Consider the following 19811-nt stretch of genomic DNA (forward strand, 5'->3'; position numbering starts at 1 on the left):
GACATATTTTGATTATCCAATGACCATTTTACCCTTTAGTTTTTGTTTTCTTTATTTTTTTTTTATAAAACAAAAAAAGCAAAAAAAAAAAATTTCTATTAGTTTAAACTATTTTTAGTTTTGAAAAATTATTTAAATTTTTGGTTCGTCAAAATTTATCTTTCGAGCAGTAGGATTAAACTAGACGTTATTACGAGTTTGTAGGAGTTTTTGAAGGATTTGTCAGACACTCGAGCTATTTTTAATGATTTTTGGAAGTTGTTAATATCCAAAAATATAATTAAAATTTGAATTTTCAAGTCAGCTACATCTGGACCGTTGATTTCAAATGGCACAAGATCTTGACCTTTGAAGGAACCTATAGATCGAGACCCAGACTAGGTTAGTGCTGACCTGAATATTCGCGACGGTGACCTAGCTGTTTCTCCTTTTTCCGGCCACTTCCAGATGTTGGACCGCCTAGTTTTTTTCTTCTCGGTGTCACCGTCATCCCTATGCTTTTGGTTTTGTCAAATGACGTCCGATGACAGAGAATCGAAGGAGAGAAGGTGGCGGCTTCTTTGCGGGTTTTTTTTTCAGCTCCGGCCACATCGTCGTGGTCTCGCACCTATATAAGAAGGATCCTCTCTCGATGTGGCTGACCTGTTCATGGTATTTGTTCATTCAGATGATGAGCTAAAAGAGAGAATCGATGATGAGAAGAAGTTTCTGAATTTTCTGGCAAGTTTGCTCTGTTTTCCGGCGAAGTTTGGTTTCTACTCAGGTATCAAACTTGTTCCCCTTGTCGAGCTCTACCTCACTATATACTTGAATTTTAGTTTGGAGGAGATTCGCAGAAATTGAAATTTTGAGTTGTTATGGTCATTGCGGGTTCGTTGTTTTCCCTTCCTTATACGTTCTGTTGTTGAGGTTCCTCTGATGAATCTACAATCCAATTGAGGGACGAGAGAGAGAATTCTGGATTCCCTAGGTTTCAGATAGAGAGAGAGAGAGAGAGAGAGAGGGGGGGGGGGGGGGGAACAGTAGGGAGAGAGAAAAAAAATGTTCTGATAGGAAAAAAAAAAGGGATTAAGTCATGAAAAGACAAAAATATCCTTAAGCTATCAGCTTCCATAACGGAACTAACGACTCCAGGTACCAATCTTTAGTAGGGGTTAGAACCTCAGGTACCGTTATGATATTTTCTTAACGTGAGGTACGAAAGTTTAGAATGGTCAAACATCAGGTACTGTACGGACGATTTTCCCTTAATTAATTGTGAGAGATTAAAACTTTCTTTGATGAACAAGGAATAGTTAGGTCAAAGAAACTTTTGGGGGCGTTGGTGTTATTGTGGCGAAACAATGAATGAAATGTAAGTGTTGTACTTTCTATTATTGATATCTCTTTTTGTAAATAAGTTGAAATTTTTGTAATTTTGTGTGGGCTACCGTATTTCAAACATGATTCTCCTCAATCATATTCGAAGGAATTGGATGCTCCATGAGTACTACTCTGTGGTTTGGGTCCAAAATCAATTCAATCTCTGAACTTCTATTTCATCAAAAACAGCCATGTACTTTTAATTTTGATCTAATAGGTCCAATCCATTAGTCTTCCGTTAAGTGAGTCCAAGTTATAGTTAGGTTATTTGTTGAAAAACATTTTCTTTGATAGATTTTTTAATAGTAGGACCCACTCCCAAGATGACTATGCATGTCACATCAACACCACATCATAAAGTGTATGAGCCATGCATGTCAGCAAGTTAACAAATTCATTTAACGGAGGACTAATGGATTGGACATATTAGATCAAAATTGAAAGTATAAGGGTGCTTTTGATTAAATTAGAAGTTCATGGATTAAATTGACTTTAGACCTAAACTATAGGTAGTAACCAGTATTTAGTCCTTTATTTTATTATTGCTAAGAAATTGTTAATTCCAATCAAGTACTAGATGGTTCATAATGGTTTTTTACTCGTTCAAAATTTCATTTATGCATGAATGACAGAATGAGAGAACAAAGTAGGATAGTCGAGCTTAGCTTGTTAGTTATAAGGAGATAGAGATGGTGGCGGAGCTTAATCGTTGAAGAATGATTAAACGAGTTTAGGGTCTGACAGCCCAAATGAATACCTCCTACATATTTGGGATGAGAATTCACGACAGTTCCCAATTTACTATATGATGTAACCTAGGGAGCACCTAGATAGCTAGGTTAGCACTTGGCCAAGGGCATGACACGCCCTAAATAGAATCGCTCTCTTTCTATCTCGTTTGTAGCCAGTGTTACATGCATTGTTGGGAGGGATGAAACACATTCCTAAGCATGCACGCACGAGCAGAATGCGACCCTGTTTATGAGGCCATTTTTGAATGATCGATCCTCTGCTCATTTCGAAGCTCTAAAGAATGTTAATAACAACCAAAAACCTCATCATCTTAATCTTCTACATCAAAAGAATACACTCCATAAAACCAAGTTCAATCCACGTGTACTACCTCTTTTTACTCCCATAAGTGTTTCCAGGTACTATAAACTAATCTTTAACCGCATTTGCTGAAACAAAAACTACGGCTAGCTATCAAGATATATGGGTGATCTGATCTTTATGAACTCAATCATGCAAACCCTAAAGACTACATGGTCGAGAGTGTAGAGTGTTTGTCTTACATAAAAAATTAATTAGAAGGTTGTGGAAGAGTTAAAATGATTTAAGATAAAGAGTCTCAGAATTTCACCTCCAGGTGCACAACCTTGCGCCGACCCAAGTTCTTGGTTTAGCCGGCAGGCAATGGAGCAGCAATAACTCAATACAGAAACGGTAGTGTCTCGATATCACATTCTCAACATGTAAAGCAAGTTCATTCTATAGTTGCTGAAATAACGGAGAGGATTCCATGCACCGTCGGGTCACTTGCACCAGCAGTGTGCAAGTCACGTGTGCTAACAGACGTTGGTATACGTTAGCTGGTCGTTGGTTAGTGAACAATAGTCAAACGCAGACCAAAAAAATCGTAGTGCAGTAAAAGCCAAATTTACCACAAGCCAAATTCTCTCTGGGCGCTGGGCATCTCGACCGTCTTCCTCACTTCCTCTCAAAACCCAGAACAACTCTGCAGCGTTTCCATTTTTGGCGGGTGCTCTTCACAAATCACAATTGGTTCCACTCAAATTGAATATGAGGGTTTCGGATTCAATACCGAATCCGGAGTTCTTCTTAGCATTCACCCCACGGAGCTCAAATTCCCTGTAAGTCGTTTGCTTTTGGGTTTATATTTGATTCAATCTGATTGTATCTAGGTGATCTAGTGATAGGTGAATAAAATTTGACACACAACTTCCTTCTTTGAATGGGTCTGTTGTTTGGATTAACTGATTGGGTTTTCTGAAATTATTATTTCTTATTGATTGGGTATATGAAATCCATGTTTGGGTTGCTTGTTTGGAAAAAATGCTAGGGAGGAAAAATGTTTCAGAGTTGACGAAGAGCTTGATGTTTAGTTGTTAATAGCTACTGCCGTAAGAATTTACAGGGCTTCCCCTATCTATGTACATAACTTTGATCTGATTTATAAGTGCAGTTTTAGGATTTTCTATCGCCAAAGCCTACAGAATCACTATACAGATGGATTCGTTCATGTTTATGTAGAAGTTCTTATTTAGTTTGGGGCACAGTTTTGCTGCAATAGGGAAAAGCAACTTCCTTATTTTTTTTTTTTCCTTAATCTGTGTAAGTTATGTTATCAGAACTAGAGTTGGATTTGCTTTCATCAGGATGTTGGTTTTATTGAATGGGGAGTGCTCAACTTCATACTTCAATTTTATACTTTGTGCTTATCAAATTTATTGTCTGTGCAGTTGAACCTCCAAATCCAAAGGAAGCTATAAAGTGGTTTTATCTTGCTTCTTTTCAGGGCTATGTCCGAGCTCAATACCAACTTCCAATTTCTCTGTATCAGGGATGTGGGGCAGATCGTAACATGAAAGAAGCGGTATGTTACTACATCATCCCAATTTTACTCTCGAGTTATCTATGAAATTTTATATTCTTATTTTCTTATATATTTCATTCAAAACTTTGGATTTTATAAAGTCACAAAATGAAGGGTTTATAATTTGAAGTAACATAATTTAGGGGAATTTAGTCCAAATTACAGTATAGGGATGAGGGATGGCACTCCAGCTAACCCTAAAATTTCTGCTGAACATTATGTTTTGTGTTCTGTAGCTGGTTTTAACTTACAGTTTTGACAGAAAATAGTAGGCACTCTCTGCTCCTCTACTAAAATTATTTGGAATTGAATCAATTGATGCTTCATTAATGCAATTGCTTGTTGTTAATGTTTATTAAAACAATTACTGATTCTCTGGAAAATCCAGTGGATGATCTTTTTCGTGGGGGAGAAAATCTTGTAGAATTTCCAAACATAGAAAAGGGTGGTGTTGAGTGCACTGTGTGCTTTGATCCAGTTTGAGCTTAAAGTTGCAGACTTTGGTTCTGACTTTCTATATTTTCTGACTTTCTAAGTGAGCAAGTGTGCTACTTAGCAGTTTAGGTGATTTGCTATAGAATTTAGTGATGGTTTGCACTCATCTCTGGAAAACAGACATGCAACCTCTTTTTGCAAAATGTTCAAGGCTTTAGGCATGCATTATGGTTGAAAATGTTTTAAAATCTGTGAAAAGATACATAATTTTTCAATTCCAAATACAATTTCGAGTTAAATTTTTCTGTGTTACCTCTAAACAGCATTCTTAAACCCTTCATTTTGTGAAATCCATTCTTATAAGAAGCATGTACCAGAAAACAATTTAACCTTTAGAAAAGTACATGCTTAACCTTCCTTTCGTGTCAGATTCATTGCTTAACCTTCCTTTCCATTCTTATAAGAAATCCAATGAAGTACATGCTTAACCTTCCTTCAATTTTATACTTGCTTAACCTTCATTAGAAATGTACCAGAAATCCATTCTTAGAAGTACATGCTTCTTACATCGAATACAAGGAGCGAACATAGAGAAGTATTTTATGAAATCCAATGAATGACTATTCATTTTAATTGTTACTGGTTTTCTGGTACATGCTTCCTTTCAGTAATAATAAGTTGTCAAACATATTAAATCCCTATAGGTGCCTTTTGATCATTTAAATCCTCTTTAGGGAGAACTTATACCCTAAAAAATATGGTATTTGACCCTTAGAGTAGTCTGCATATGCTGAGACAACATGTGGAAAGAAAAGAGGTACTTGCTTGTTCTCTCAAACCCATATTCAATTTTGTGAGAATTTTGGCTATAACATGTTTGCATTTTGTTATGAGGTGTTTGGTTGCTGAGAAGGTTTACGACTTTGAAAAGGAATGGCCTTTCTCTAAAATGAATGTTTTGCTTTATTGAGAATTTAAGGTGGAGAAAATGGAATGTGGGTTTGTTTGTGTTTTTGTTTTCACTTCTAGTATCCAAGAACTGTACATTTTCTTTTTCTTTTTGGGTTTTCCTTCTGCGTTTTGGTTTTTCTGGTTTCTAGTAGCTATTAGGGAGTTGTTCATTGCCCATAAATATAATGAGATAATATATATGCATGCAGGTGATGGCATCAAATAAGGCCTCAAGTGACGACAATAGCGGAAGAATGAAGAGAAGAAAACTCAGAGAAATGTTTCCTGCCAACAAAGGCGAGACCAATGAATCAATTCATGTTAGTACCGGATTTCACATTAGTGTGTTTGAAGGTATGTCTTTGTTGAAGTCTGAAGTAGCTGCGATAAAGTCTGATGTGGGGAGGCTTAGATCAACGCTGGGATGTTTGGAACCCAATATTGAGACATTGAGACAAAAATTAATTGAAGTACAAGACTTAGCCTGTGAACTGAAAGTTGGTGGGATTGAAGGTATTGTTGGTGAGGTAATACATGTTGTGACAACAATGTGGCCAAACACCATGCATAAGGTTGCTGAAAATGTTATACAAACCATGGGGGAGAATGGTGAGCACAATTTGGTGGCTGACATTTGCAAGGAGTCACGAAAGAGGAAATTTTGTCTCGGCCATCCAATTTGGAATTTTAGTCTCAGCCCTCCATTATCATTGGACAGCCGTGCGAAGCACCGAATATGTGAGGAAATCCCTGCAAATGAGGTAACTTTGAAACATTGCTAGGGCATGGCAATATACTTTAGAAGCAGTTTTGTTTATCTACCAAATGACTGTACCAATATACGAGTTATTGACACTAAACCATTTAATAGGTTGACCATATGGAAGATAAGAGGGTGACAGGAAAAGGAAAGGAAAAAAATGGCACGGTGGAAGAGGCCAAACATAGAAAAAGAAACAAGAAATTTCCGTTGCTGGGAAAGATATCACGAAAGGATTCTAAGGTCTTAAAGTTCTTGTTTAGGATGCCAAGAAGAGGACATAAGTCCAGGTTAGTAAACACATTATAAGTTCAATAAAAAATGAATCATTATATGAAATATATGTTGGACGTGTATTTCTTTATGCTTTTGCCACATGTGGCTCTTTGCATTAGCCTCAATGCACCGGTGATCCATTTAGAGATAACAATTTACCATCAATGGGGAAAACTTTTGAAAGTTTTTTATTTGATTAACTGAATATCCTGATTAATGATCCGACAACAATGCAAATTTCGGTGAAATGATCCCACCCGAATAGGCAAAATAATTACTTTAAGCAAATTGGATTATTACAGGTGCTTTGATTGGTCCAATAATGAAGTACAATTTGTATGACTAGTTATTGATGTCTTGGATGATGAATAGCCAAAAATATGTTCGTGAGATACTGTTTTTAATATCAAATGCAGTATATGTTATTTATGTAGCAGGGAGATGCATATGAAAATATGAAATGCAGTATATGTTATCTATATGTTCGTGAGATATTGTTTGTCTTTTGGTAGTGAACTTGGCTATGATTCTTCACAGAAAATGTCCTAGATGATGATTCGGAGGTAAGCTGAGTCAGCCAACATGAATGCTTCTAGTTCCCTTTATTTGTGATCTAATTCAGTAGTGGTTCGAGCATGACTATCAGAGTCCTTTTCTTTTTAAGTGAGAAATAATCAGCTTATTATGTTCGTGAACCACTCACGTTGTCACAAGACACATTTCTCATCTTTCCAGTCAGCTTGTATCATTGCCTCAATCTCTTTTCTTTCGAAAGCAATCACATTATGTCATGAGTGGTACTGTACATAGATCATGAATGTAGGTATATGCATTGAATCTTTTTTCCATCATTGCTATATGAAGTTTCCGCACATCTTTTGTCAATCACTCATTTGACTTTTAGTTGCTATTGTGATCACAGAAAGAATTATTGTTTTTGACCAATGCATTAAATGAATAATACAGGGATGAAGTTGCCCGCAGTGGACAGTTTGGGGTTTCCCATGAGGATATCCAATGTCTTTGGCCAACAGTCCCAATTTCTTCCAAGGTATGTGGCCGCACTATGCTTATTAAGTTACTATTGTGTCAAAATCTAGTGCAATCCACACATTGCACATACTGCTGTAATCTTAATATTTGAGATGACTAAAAATGATTCAGGTCATAAACATTTGGACTGCGTACATGTCTCAGACCAAGTCCAACTCATGGTTCTTACCTACTTTCTTTGCGGTACAAAGAAATTACCTTGGTTGCAATAACTCTGCTATTGTATCAATATATAAACAATGTTGATAATGACTTCTAAATTAATGTCTTCATGCATAGGAACAAGCCGGGTCAAATGAGGATCCATCCAATGTACCTGTTTCAATTGCATCAACAATAGTTGCTTGTGGGCTGCAGAGGTTCCATAGGCGTTTGAAGCATTGTGTTGAGGTAATAAAGGGTGAATTCGTTGTATGGATATTGTTTTGCTTGTCATGTGTATAATCCCCGGTGCTTTTGCAGATTTTCATCCCATTGTATGATGAAATCGCCGACCATTGGTTTTTGTTGGTTATGAAACTAAAGGAGAAAATTGCTGAGTTGTCGGATAGTGTGCCAGAATTCACATCATTGAATAGACGACTTGAGATAGCAAGAGCCACCGTAAGGGTTATGTTATTAATTGTCGGATTTTGATTGCTTTTATCTGCTAATTAATTAATTAAATTTTTTTTTTTTGTTGAATTTAGATGCTTCTACTGCAGACGGTGTTTGGAAGTGCAATGACGAAGTCCTCAGATGTTTATTACAATTTTCCCTCATTTCGCCTCTCATTTGCAGAGGGTAACCAAACCACAGACAACAAATATGACAGCGGGATCTACATCATGATGCAGATGAAGTGTTATTCGGATAAGTGGTTTGAAGGCGTATGTTTTCAAAAAAAATTTAGAATGACACCTAACCATGTGATGATCATTACCATTTCATGGCTAATTTTTTTTTTTTTTTTTGCATTTATGAACAGTATAATTCGGAAGAGATGCGATCTGCACTTGCACTTGAAATAGTCAATAATTCAAGCAATGAACTATTGAAATCGGTGATGAGAGTTGCCATGAAAGGTGAAGGTTGCCGAGAAGGTATTTCTAATGTAGCCGAGGCCACAAAATCCAATGCCGAGGCCACACAGTCCAATGTTGTCGTTGCAACTAATTGTGACACAACAACGGACATTATCCACGAGAAGGTTCCTAACGGTCAGAAATGTCGCAGCCATCGCAGGAGAAAATCCCGAGTCTGATGATGATTTGGACGGTATTTAGCCATCCGAATTTGTAATGACTGACAAACTCGGTTTTACTTGTGTCACCCTTCTACTTGCCAATACCCAACAGTGTACCACTCTCTAAAAGGGCTGAAGAATTGGCCTATGCTATACAATGTTGTCAAGAGATCACAAAAGCAATGTTAAGGAAGATAAAACCAGATCATCTTGCGCTTAGACTGGCTGTGCGGTTTGAGTTCAGATATTTAAGATACAGCTCCATTATTTGTATTGGTTTTCTGTATATGTTCAAATGAAGCGAAGTTAACCTGAATGAGATTAGTTTTCCTATAACTGAAATCTGTTTTATGTTTTGCTTTATGTTTTGCAAGTTTTGAAGAAGAATATTTGATACAACTTATAAGATGCAGTGACCAGCAAAGAAATACACCATTGCAGTGCAGCAGTGGGCAAAAGTTTCAATACTGTATGTGGTTGAATTTTGGGTCCGAGGTTGTGTATCGACTTTCGATATGAAATTAGGCCTGCTGGTAGCAGAAACAAATATGAAACGCCTGGGTTCACGTGTACTGTCAATCAAGAAGCCCTTTTTCATCTTTTAGTTTTTCTTGGAAATGAAATTGAAGGTTACTTCTCTGAATGTTATAACGCATGTCGTACTTGCCTGCTCGGCCTATTAAAAATCCGAAATGATTGTTGTACATGTAAGGAAATTCAAAACTGACAAGAATTCTCTGCTTAATTTGATAATGGACGACACCTTCTGAACACTATTCTATATAAACAATGCACACCGGTATCGTTATCTGTTACCTATAGTACTATCTTATATCTCTTGGAGTTATATAGCAAGTATAATTGATAATTTACCAATAGGCTGTATCCACAATCGCTAAAACGTTAATTGAATACATAAGAAAAAACTCCAAGCCGTTCACAAATATTAGCTTACAAAATTTACCAACTCCCCTTTCACAAAATACGACATCACCATGTTCGACAATTAACTTGGTAACATAGAGTCCACTACAAAATATACCATTCTATGGTAATTTTCAAAAAATTTAAGGGGTCGGCAACACTGCTGTTTCTCTTACTTCTCTACTTCCCGGAGATGCGAGCTAAGCATCTGTCCACTGTCACATGCAAGTCTCCCACCTCGTTCTTCGGATGCCTTAGACACTCGACCACCAAACTTGCACGTTCAATATCCGAATTGTACTGCACGTTTCAAAATTTGGTCTTCATCAATATTATTAGTCTAAATTGATGAATTCATTTGCTCCACCCATTAAACATATCAATAAATTGATGCAATGTAATTGGTTTACCGTAGCAGCCCAATCGGTACCATATCGCTGCATATTCCTAATGACAAAAACACCGCAGTCTGTATCATTCTTCTGTCGAGGTCCAGCTCCATCAGCCTTGAAGGGAAGGGTTCCGAAAGCAAACAACCGATTTGCATGTCTCGACATAGCGTCGCCATAAATGCGATCTAGCATGTCCAACTAATGCAACATATAACAAATGTGCTTAATATGTCTTCAATCAAGTAAAACATGTAAACTTATGTTTGAGGAAATTAAGATCAAATTACACCTATAGTATGTGGATATTTTGTAGCTTATTTATGTTACTTGAAGAACCATACCGCTGCCCGTGCATCTCTTTGCCGGGATATTGTTTTGGAAGGATTTGGAGCACTATCAAGGATCTCTGCAGACCTATCTCTGACATGCACCACCAATAAATACCAATGTGCATCCTTCTCTTGTATTCCTGGGTCGTGCATTGGGATAAAAATCTGGTCAATTCAAGCCTAGTTAGTCCGATTGAAAGCACCCACATTACTTTGAAGATGGCAGTATAAGTATATGAATCTTAAACTCAACAACACAAAACATGGACATACCCTCTTTTCAGAAGAAGAAGAAAAAAAACATGGACATACCCTTCTGCATTTGGCAAAATGGCCAATGAATCTGTCAAGCCTACTTAGTCTTTTAGTCTGTTGAATCCATTCTTGAGTTGACATGTTGTCTCCCATTTTTATAGAGTTTCTCTGCAATCACATGAACATCTACGAACATTGAGATATCACCCAATTCAATTGGTACGAACAAATTATGTAGGTAATGAACCTGGCTTGTGATGTTGATCAAATTCTGGAATACTTACCCCGAAGTATGTTGGGACATACCAATCCTCCTTTCCTATTTCGTTAAGGTACTCCACAAATATATTTATAACCTGCAATGAGTGTGTAGGGGTTATTAGACCGTGTATAACTTCTTCTTTTTTTTGTTAATTACAAAAATACATTGTAATCACTCACAAGGCTGCAGACAAGCTCCCTTGGACCGAGGCATTGAAGATCAGTCCTTGTGACGTGCATTCCTTCGACACTCGCAACTACGGCACTGTCAAGATGTGTTACTAACCGATATGCATATAAATAGACTTCGAGCCAACAAATAAAAAAGAGTCGCAGACCTTAGAGCCAAAACTTATACAGAATCAGAGACCTTATAGCCAATAACTAAAGTATCTGGAACTCAAAGCCCTTGCGCAAATTGAAAGATTACAACTGACTCAACTTACACAGAAGCACAGATTTTCATAGACAATTTACATCTTTGGATATGGATAGATAACTTTGTGCAGTACTTGATCAATAAATGGCATCAAAAGGGATAGGTGATAATATCGGTATCATTTGTTCCAGTGAAACTATTCTGGAACTCAAAGACCTTGTGCAATTTCCCAACAGCATACGGTAGACCAAGACAATCAATGACAATTGCTCACTTTTTGAAAATTGTCATAAAATCATAGCAATTTAGATTTTCCACAAATTGTTCATAATCAGTTACCGTAATTTTAGTTAACCTTACCGGTAGTCCAAATCATTCTGCTCCATATCCATAAATATAAACTTCAAAAGATCAATGTCGTCCTTAGAAGTACCCCGATTGACACAGAATGGGCCGGCATCAATAGTCCCCTTCCCCTACCCCTTCAAATGTGACTTCTTTCTACCAGGAATTGCACTCTTCTTAAATAGTGCACGAACAATGTGCCTAGGTGCCACAGTTGGTATCTTTTTATTTTTCTCCTTACTGCTCCTACGCATAGCCTTTGGACCCTCAATGGGGCTCACTGAACAATCAGATAGAGTTGGGTGAAGTTCTTTTCCATTGTTCCCGTTCACCTTGACCTGCAACAGATAGAATTTGGAAAGTTCCCTTGTCATTATCACTTCCAACCAACAAAATTTGTGTTATGTTTACAACAAAGTACATGCATGTTCAGAAGCACTATTAAGCATTTCTTTATACGTACTTAGTATCTTGATTAACGCAGGGTTGTAATTGGTTGACAACAATTATAAAACAAACAAATTTAGTCTTCAATTATCATAAGACATACCTTATCATTATGTATTGTCTGTCCATTGACATTATTGCAATATAAGATCATGCAACTTGAATCCTGTGAATTATCCCCTTTAGATTTAGAATCCTCTCCCCCATTAAAGTGTGCGCTGTTACTCCTTGTCTCTGTTATTGCTCTCTCCATGACTTTAGGTCTGACACCAAGCATATGATCTGATTGGGGTTTGTATTGTTTGAATACCTCTGCGGCAGCAGCGGTCACGTTTTCCTTCCTAGCTGACAAAATCTCAGTTCGAACTCCTTCAATCATTTCACCCAATTTTGCAATAAGAGCTATGTTTTCCTTCATATAGTGCACATCATTTTTCACACTTTCTATCTCTGACCACATCTCCTCCACCTGTGCAAAAACTGTTTCCTCCACTGTTATCCCACCTTCATAGTTCTCAGCATTCTTTTTCATCCAAGTGCCACCTATCTCATGTGCCCAGACTCTGTTATTTTCTGAGGTAAAGCCTCCATTATTCTTAACGAACTGCACCAAATTTGCGGCCTTGTCAACTCCCCAATATATGACTGGTGTGATTGTCTTGTCAACCCATCCCAAACTTGTCCCAACGGCTTCAAAGTAAAACACTTGGAGGAACAAGAAACATGCACCGCCAATGGCATAGTCGTTGCGCGACCTTGTGAGTACACCATCCATCAACTTGCTGAAGCAATATGTAGCCCAATTAAGATCCCCTATCGACCTGCTTGTTATCATGGCCATAAGCAATATGTAGTCGACCCCTTCACTATTGGTTGGGCACAGTAAGGCGGACATTGCGTACAATGCGTAGGCCACTCTAAATATTTGGTCCACATCCACCCTTCGAAGAACAACCTCCTTCAACGAGGATAATGTTATGTTCCCATCTAAACCAGCTAACTCTTGTTTGACATGCGCGACAACAGCTGTGTTACTATCTCCACTAAAACCTACATCAAGTCCCCCATCTCTGACTCCCATAATACGCTCAAAATCAGAAGCATGTATGCTGAAAGTCTTTCCATGTATAACCACTGTTTCATTCAGAGGTTCAAGGCCGTCGACCATCATTTTCCATACCTGGTCATGTAGCTGAGGGCATCCTATACTCTGAAGTGAACCAAAACCCATCTCCCATATAGCTGAAATCTTATCGATGGGAAGGGCCCGGACTGTGTTGATGAAGTCAATATGAGGCTGAGCCCTTATCCCCCATGATGCCTCCCATTGCAAACTTTTCAAGGAGATGGCCTTCCCTTCCATTCCGATCCCAACAATAATTTTCGCTAGGTTCACTCACCTGTAAAAGAATAATTGCTTTCTTTCTTCTCTCTTTTTACGACACTCACTCTCCAGTCTCCATACATATGCAACCAAAGCTTCTGGAGAACAATACATTAACAGCATTGCGTTGTTCTATACTAGACCCTTCAAGTCTTCTAGGGAAGAGAATAGGTACACCACATCCAATTAATTTCGTCTGCACACCTTCTTTGAGCACTGAAACGTCCCTTTTTTTATTCTTTTTCTGTTCTCCAAGACAGAGACTGAAGCTTGGGCTATAACACAGACACACGTCGATCTTTCTATCTCTTTTCCCACCAACTTTTCAATTTTGAAAATGAGAGCCCGCGCCACTGTTGTAATCTCATTCCATGTAAACTTTTGTTAATGACTTAATGTAGTGTAATGCAACTAGGATTTCTATTCCATTTTAAATCCTCTATTAGTGAAGTAGTGTGATGGAACTAGGATTTCTATTCCAGCTATTACTGAAGTAGTATGACACAACTACGATGGAGATTCCATGTGAAATCCCACTACGAAAGTAGTGTAATGCAGCAATGGAATGGAAATTCCATATATGTGAATTCTTATTAAAGAGGAACAAAATAAGAGTTCAACTGCCCTGTTTTCAAAATAGGGATGATATGATTCTCCCCTTTTTTTTTTTTTTTTTTGGCCGTGCGACTTGGATCGTTGTGGCAAGAATATTGAGCCGTCCCCTATCAATAAGAGCATAGCACCCAATTGCAGCAACTGCATTAAACTAAATGATGAAAGTAGATAAAGATCCCATTGGCATTGGATTAAGATCGAAGTCAAGGAAAACCATACTACCATACCAAAGTGCCACAAAACATTTAGAAGCATCTTCAAAGCGATGGGATACAACAAGAACTAAATGATGAAAGTCGATAAATAGTCTGAAATTTGTCACTAACTATCTTAAACTTTATCCACATCAGGATATTCAAAAATCGAAACATAATGAATATATATAAGCAGAAGTTGCCTCTAAAATCCACAACGATCATAAGATTCAACTCAAACGCAAAAACATGGCTATTAGAAACACCAACGGCTACAAAATCAGCAACAAGATCACTATTCTCACTTCTTGCCAGCGTCTCCAGCCTTTGTCTGCAAAAGCAATTATACCTAAAATCTCAGGCCATTTGGATTTCATTTGAAGTGCTAAATAACTAACCAAAATGTCTTGCAGATTTATTGTGAAGAAAAACTTATACGAGTAACTGATTTCACAAAAGCATAAGTATCTCAAATGAAGTCTGAAAAAAGGTGTTATGAGTTTGTTGGAAAGTTTGAGAAGGTCTTTGTTAAGCTTTTAACAGATGCAAATGGTTTCTAAAATGAAGGTCTAGATTAAAGGTTATGGTTTCTCAAACTTAGCAAAATGATTATGGTACAGAAATTTCCTTCTCTTTTATGTTACCTCAGTTTCTACTAACTTTAAAGTTCCTGATCAGTTCTATGGATGTGCAAATGATGCATAGAGGTTTATTCATCACTGTTGTCACCAAAAACAAAAAACAAAAAAAAAAAGAATTCGAACCTAACAGCAACCTAAGAATTACTCAGGACACCCACCTTCAGAAAGCCAAGTTTCTTATCATCTTAATCTGTTTCTATTCTTGCATTCTGTTTGAAAATCATTTAGGTTACTAACTGTGCAGAAGCTTAAGCCAAATCAGATAAAGAACCAAGCTAAATATAAGAACAAGAATAACAATTGAAATAGCTTATATAGGATTGAATTCACCTTTGAATCCCATTCAGAACATCAATCAAACTACTCTTGTTAATTCCCCCTTCCTTCACTTCAGGTATCTCTCACGTCTCATGGATCAAATCTCTACTTTCTTTTCCAATCCTAATTTTGTTTCTTCTTTATTTTCCTCTAATCTCCTCTCCATAATCTCTCTTTTTTTTCTTCTTCTTTTGTTTCATGCTCCTATTCCTCAGATACATACTCTTTTTATCTATTTCTCTTTACTTTCCTTTCTTTTCTTGTTGCCCTCTATCTCTCAGTGTTCTATTCCCTTCTCTTTTCCAATTTGTGAAATTGAACTTCATCTCCTACTTATACTAATTCAGTTCTTGGACATCAAGCAAAACAATCATAATTATACCTGCATATTTTGTCCATACCTATCACTTAATGACTTGATCACCAAGCATTCAAAACTCAAGAACAGAACTACACTCTGAAGTTACTGAAAAACAAGTAACTGACCTTAATCTGTTTTCCCAATTTCTTAGAGTTTCATTCTAAGGCTTGCCACTTCCAGTCCACCCAAGCCTAGTTTGGTTCTAGAGAACTAGACCTGCAGTTAAAGGATAATTTCATATGTGATGTATTGTTGCCGAACAAAATAACTTATAAATGCAAGTCAAGTAGCAAGGGAAACAAAATATACATACAGTATACACAAGACCAATCAATACAGCAGTAATTGCAGCTACGTTAACTGTTTAACTATACTCATAAGGCCAACATCATTAATTCAGTAGCTAGCTTACTTTAAAAAGGTGAAAGGCACCAAGTTCAAATTTGCTGTATACCGTTTCATTCAGACTGAACAAAAAATGCCACTTGAAAGCAAACAACGAACCAAAAAGATAAGAGAGAGGGGGAGAGATACCAGCACATATAGCATATATAGTACAAAGTGATATGCATGTAAAATAGACCTTAGAACCAATAACAAAACTTAAACATTAAACGGAAGCAGACATTATAGCCAATAACTAAACCTAAACAGACACCACTGATACTAATCTGGAAATCAAAGCCCTTGCGCAAATTGAAAGATTACAAATGACTCAATTTAAATTGAAATTATAGAACAAGTCAGCACATACTTTACATACAAGTGAGAAAACTATAATACCAAGAATTTATCATTGCAACAATCTAAAATGAACATAAATTGTGAACATACCAGCAAAAAATTAAAATGTTTGCACAGCTTAGAAGGGTAATATATATCCATCATTCATTATAGAAGGGCCTAAAGTGTTCAAAGAAATCAGGGAGTCCAGAACTTGTAGAGTCCCCTTCCAAATTGTTGCTTTTCTCATAACCAGTAAAAAACTCAAGTGGGCGAGCCTCTTCCAGATTATGAATCAAACTGGTAGCACCACTTTTAGGCATGTTGTTAGATTCTTTTCCACAATCGCTGTTATCACTAGTCTCATATTCAGAAGCACTATTGTCTGACTTGTTTCCACCAACTTGCTTACTACATCCTTTCACTTTAGTTTGCTGTGTAGCTTGCTTTCCTTCATTTGCTGAACTATTCCGAAGGCAAGTTCTCCGGTTGTGCCCACTCATATGACAAATTTTGCAGCCCTTGCCTACTTTAGACTTGTAGTTTTCCTCATCCTCGGGAATGCCGGCCTTAGACTTATCGCCTTTTGTCCTACAAACAACGGGGTCTCTGATCACATTAGGGTGGACACCTTCAAAAGGAACATCAATGGGTGCCTCTGTTGCAGGTTTGTATTTTTTAGATTTTAAGGTCATCTGCCGAAGAGCTTCCCTTGTCTCATCATACCCCTCCTCACTATAGGAAGCAAGATGGCAGATTTTAGCACAAATTCCCATCAATTCGCCGTACCTTGCAATCCGTGTAGACTGGTCATTTGCTGAACCTGAGAGGGTTGATTTCCTCTTCACACCTGCATCTTTTTTCCATCTTTCATTTACTAATGATTCTGGGAACATTGTAATCATCTCACATTTCATGACTGCAAAGATGTGGCAACATGGAATCCTATCAGACTCAAAGAGTTTGCAGGAACATACAAATCTGGGATTACTCTCATCAGGTTGGTAGAACACAGTCCAACGCCGCTCCGGCTTACCATATTGGGTCAATGAAATGGACTCAGAACTATTGTGGAGATGAACCTCTCTACGCCCAATAACAAACTTGGACTCAAACTTAATTTGATCCTTGATTAAGAGGAAGATGTCATGAGTGAAAATTTTACCAATCTGCTCTTCCAAACATCGCAAGTGGGTGCCATACACTGGTTCGCAATGTTCTGAACGGAAATCATCCTCCAAAACCCGATTCCTTATACGCTGTATAGTCTTCTCCATACGTGGCAACACCTCGCACAACCTCATATAACGCCCTATACCTCCTTTCAAATTTCTATGCATCCCCTCACATCGCTGGGTGCTGCATATACCAGCAAAAAACTGATCTCGGAAGAAGGCCTCTGCCCACCGTTCACGCTTATTGTACATACTGGTAACCCATTTGTCATTTTCCAGCCGGTTCATCGCAACAAAGTATTGCCAAGCAGATTCCCATTCATCAACGGTGAGGCCAGCAAATATCAAATGGAAAAACTCTTTCCGTGTGTCTTCGTCTTTCAAATGTCGACACACATTTTTTCCTATGTGCCACGCACAAAGACGGTGGCGGGCCTCAGGTAGCAGATTACTTACCGCATTACGCATTGCATCATCTCCATCAGTGATTATAGACATGGGTTTTTTTCCATGCATTGAGGTCAAGAAACTGTTCAAAACCCAATTATATGTTTCCTCTGTTTCATCCACCAGCAATGCACAGCCGAATAGAACAGTTGCTCTATGATTGTTGGACCCAACAAATACAGCTAGTGGCTTGCTGTAGATATTGGTCTTGTAAGTGCTATCGAATATAAGTACGTCACCAAAATTTGTGAAATCAGATAAAGATTGTCCATCTCTCCAGAACATGTTTGCTAGCCTACCATTCTCATCACCACTGTATATACAATAAAAGTGGGGATCCCGGATTGCCCTCATATTCATCCAAGTAACTGACGCCTGGGCATCACCGTCCAACAACAAATCCTCCTTTTCACCCTTCAATTTGTTATATAAGTCTCTGGCCGTAAATCCGACGTATTCATGGCCTCCAGCTTGGTGGACAAGTAGCTCATAGGCACGACACGTTTGCACAGAAACCTTCTTCAATGCACTAACCTGAGCAAGGTCGTGCTCACTCACATGCCTGTGTGATCTTAGAAACTGACGATGCTCAACTCTGGCCAAAGTATGGTTGTGCTCCGTGATGAACTTTGAGGCATAAAAGACCCCCCTTTGAGAACACCACTTAACAGTAAAGCTTGCTGGACAATTCGCCCTTGTTATTCTTCGAGTCTTTGTGCACTGTTTTTGGTTACCACTCTGCGCAATGCACTGTTTCTTCCCTTTATGTTTAGGCTGACAAACCTTCACAGCAGACTTCTGTAAGGGATTCTCATGCACACCCCTTAGCCCTTGATCTTCGCTAAAACTATCTTCCCTCCCAGACTCTTTTCTCTTACCTTGTTTTGAGCAAACCAGCACTCTTCTGTTGAATTGTGTTCCAGAACGATTCTTGTCAAGTTTAAACTTCCTCATGCTGAAACCCATTGCCAATGAATAATAGGAGTAGAATCTGTCCACGTCTTCCACACTCTTGAACTCAACACCACGAAGATCCTCTAATGTCAAGTCCTTATACGGCTTGCCTTTGAAGAGTATACGATCATCAAATTCTTCGTCTGGTGTACCGTTTGTATCTTCCATATGGTCATTCAAATCTTCACTAACGGAGTTTTTGCAATGATCTTGTAAACCACTGTCTTCCATATCAAACCTAGGAGAGAAAATAATTTGTTATCGTCTAAACGCATAATAAAGCTTAATAAGGAAGATTCAAAGACAAACATACATGTCTCCAATACTCCCAGTCAATTCATCTTCCATATGCTCATCCAAATCTTCACTTAGGTTTGTGTCGACCTTGTTACTTTCGAATAATTGGAAGCCACTGTCTTGCATATCAAACCTAGGAAAGCAACATCCGTTATCGTCTAAATGCATAATAAATTAAGCATAATAAGGAAGACTCGGTGCATCTACGTTTAAAACAGACGAAAGTCGAAGATTTGTTTACCTGTGCCTAACGAGTCGGGGTGGATTGCAATCTTATCGGTGGTGATGGAATCGAAACATGTGCAACAATAGGGTGCAGATAACAGCCTAGTTTCGTGTTTGAGAGAGAACTCGGTGCTGCAACATCCCAACCGAGTTTGAGAGAGAATCGGTGCTATAAGACCTTTCGTGTTTCCTATGAGACCTTTCGTGTTTCCTTCTAAGAAAAAAAAAGACCTTTTGAATTTCAAAAAAAAAAAAGACCTTTCGTGTCTCTGCTCTGTGTTCCACGACAACCCAGAACAAAAAAATTCATGCCCAAAATATTAAAATGTCCAGTTTACCCTTCTATTAAACTGATAACAACCTTGAAAATTCATTTGGACCACATTGTGAAAACAAGTGTTTGAAGTTGCCCACATGTGAATTTGGAGCTGATCTTATTATTAATTCAAATTTAGGGAGCGGGAGA

The 19811-nt window shown here is 37.9% G+C and overlaps 2 protein-coding genes across 7 annotated transcripts; one reads left to right on the forward strand and one right to left on the reverse strand.

The window, feature by feature from the left end:
* The first annotated feature begins 2979 nt into the window (after positions 1-2979).
* LOC112196908 lies at positions 2980-9015 on the forward strand. Of its 5 annotated transcripts, none has more exons than XM_024337380.2 (10): positions 2980-3236; positions 3846-3979; positions 5575-6126; positions 6237-6415; positions 7368-7452; positions 7566-7637; positions 7734-7844; positions 7917-8057; positions 8159-8323; positions 8422-9015. In XM_024337380.2, the coding sequence occupies exons 2-10, from the start codon at positions 3968-3970 to the stop codon at positions 8695-8697; spliced, it is 1593 nt and encodes a 530-aa protein (XP_024193148.1). In that variant the 5' UTR covers positions 2980-3236; positions 3846-3967; the 3' UTR covers positions 8698-9015. The 5 variants fall into 5 exon arrangements, with proteins under 5 accessions (XP_024193148.1, XP_024193152.1, XP_024193149.1 ...); XM_024337379.2 differs by having other exon boundaries at positions 2985-3236; positions 3902-3979; positions 8144-8323; XM_024337377.2 differs by having other exon boundaries at positions 2986-3236; positions 8144-8323.
* Positions 9016-10239: 1224 nt separating this feature from the next.
* LOC112196910 lies at positions 10240-19519 on the reverse strand. Of its 2 annotated transcripts, none has more exons than XM_040519286.1 (7): positions 19362-19519; positions 19137-19253; positions 18748-19061; positions 11021-11097; positions 10864-10935; positions 10685-10747; positions 10240-10489 (listed from the first exon to the last, which is right to left on the reverse strand). In XM_040519286.1, exons 2-7 carry the CDS (start codon positions 19244-19246, stop codon positions 10319-10321), a joined length of 807 nt encoding a protein of 268 aa, XP_040375220.1. In that variant the 5' UTR covers positions 19247-19253; positions 19362-19519; the 3' UTR covers positions 10240-10318. The 2 variants fall into 2 exon arrangements, with proteins under 2 accessions (XP_040375220.1, XP_040375219.1); XM_040519285.1 differs by having other exon boundaries at positions 10637-10747.
* Between the last annotated feature and the right edge of the window lie 292 nt (positions 19520-19811).

Source organism: Rosa chinensis, chromosome 4 (genome assembly GCF_002994745.2).
Source record: "Rosa chinensis cultivar Old Blush chromosome 4, RchiOBHm-V2, whole genome shotgun sequence".
Classification (NCBI taxonomy): Eukaryota; Viridiplantae; Streptophyta; class Magnoliopsida; order Rosales; family Rosaceae; genus Rosa; species Rosa chinensis.

Coding starts and splice junctions, on each gene's coding strand:
- LOC112196908 (XM_024337379.2), top strand. Junction 6,127..6,236: donor AGGAAATCCCTGCAAATGAG/GTAACTTTGAAA, acceptor ACCATTTAATAG/GTTGACCATATGGAAGATAA. Junction 7,845..7,916: donor GTTTGAAGCATTGTGTTGAG/GTAATAAAGGGT, acceptor GTGCTTTTGCAG/ATTTTCATCCCATTGTATGA.
- LOC112196910 (XM_040519285.1), bottom strand. CDS start 19,246: ATGCAAGACAGTGGCTTCCAATTATTCGAAAGTAACAAGGTCGACACA. Junction 11,098..18,747: donor GCTGGTTTGCTCAAAACAAG/GTAAGAGAAAAG, acceptor ACAGTGCCGTAG/TTGCGAGTGTCGAAGGAATG. Junction 10,748..10,863: donor ATGTCCCAACATACTTCGGG/GTAAGTATTCCA, acceptor ATGTGATTGCAG/AGAAACTCTATAAAAATGGG.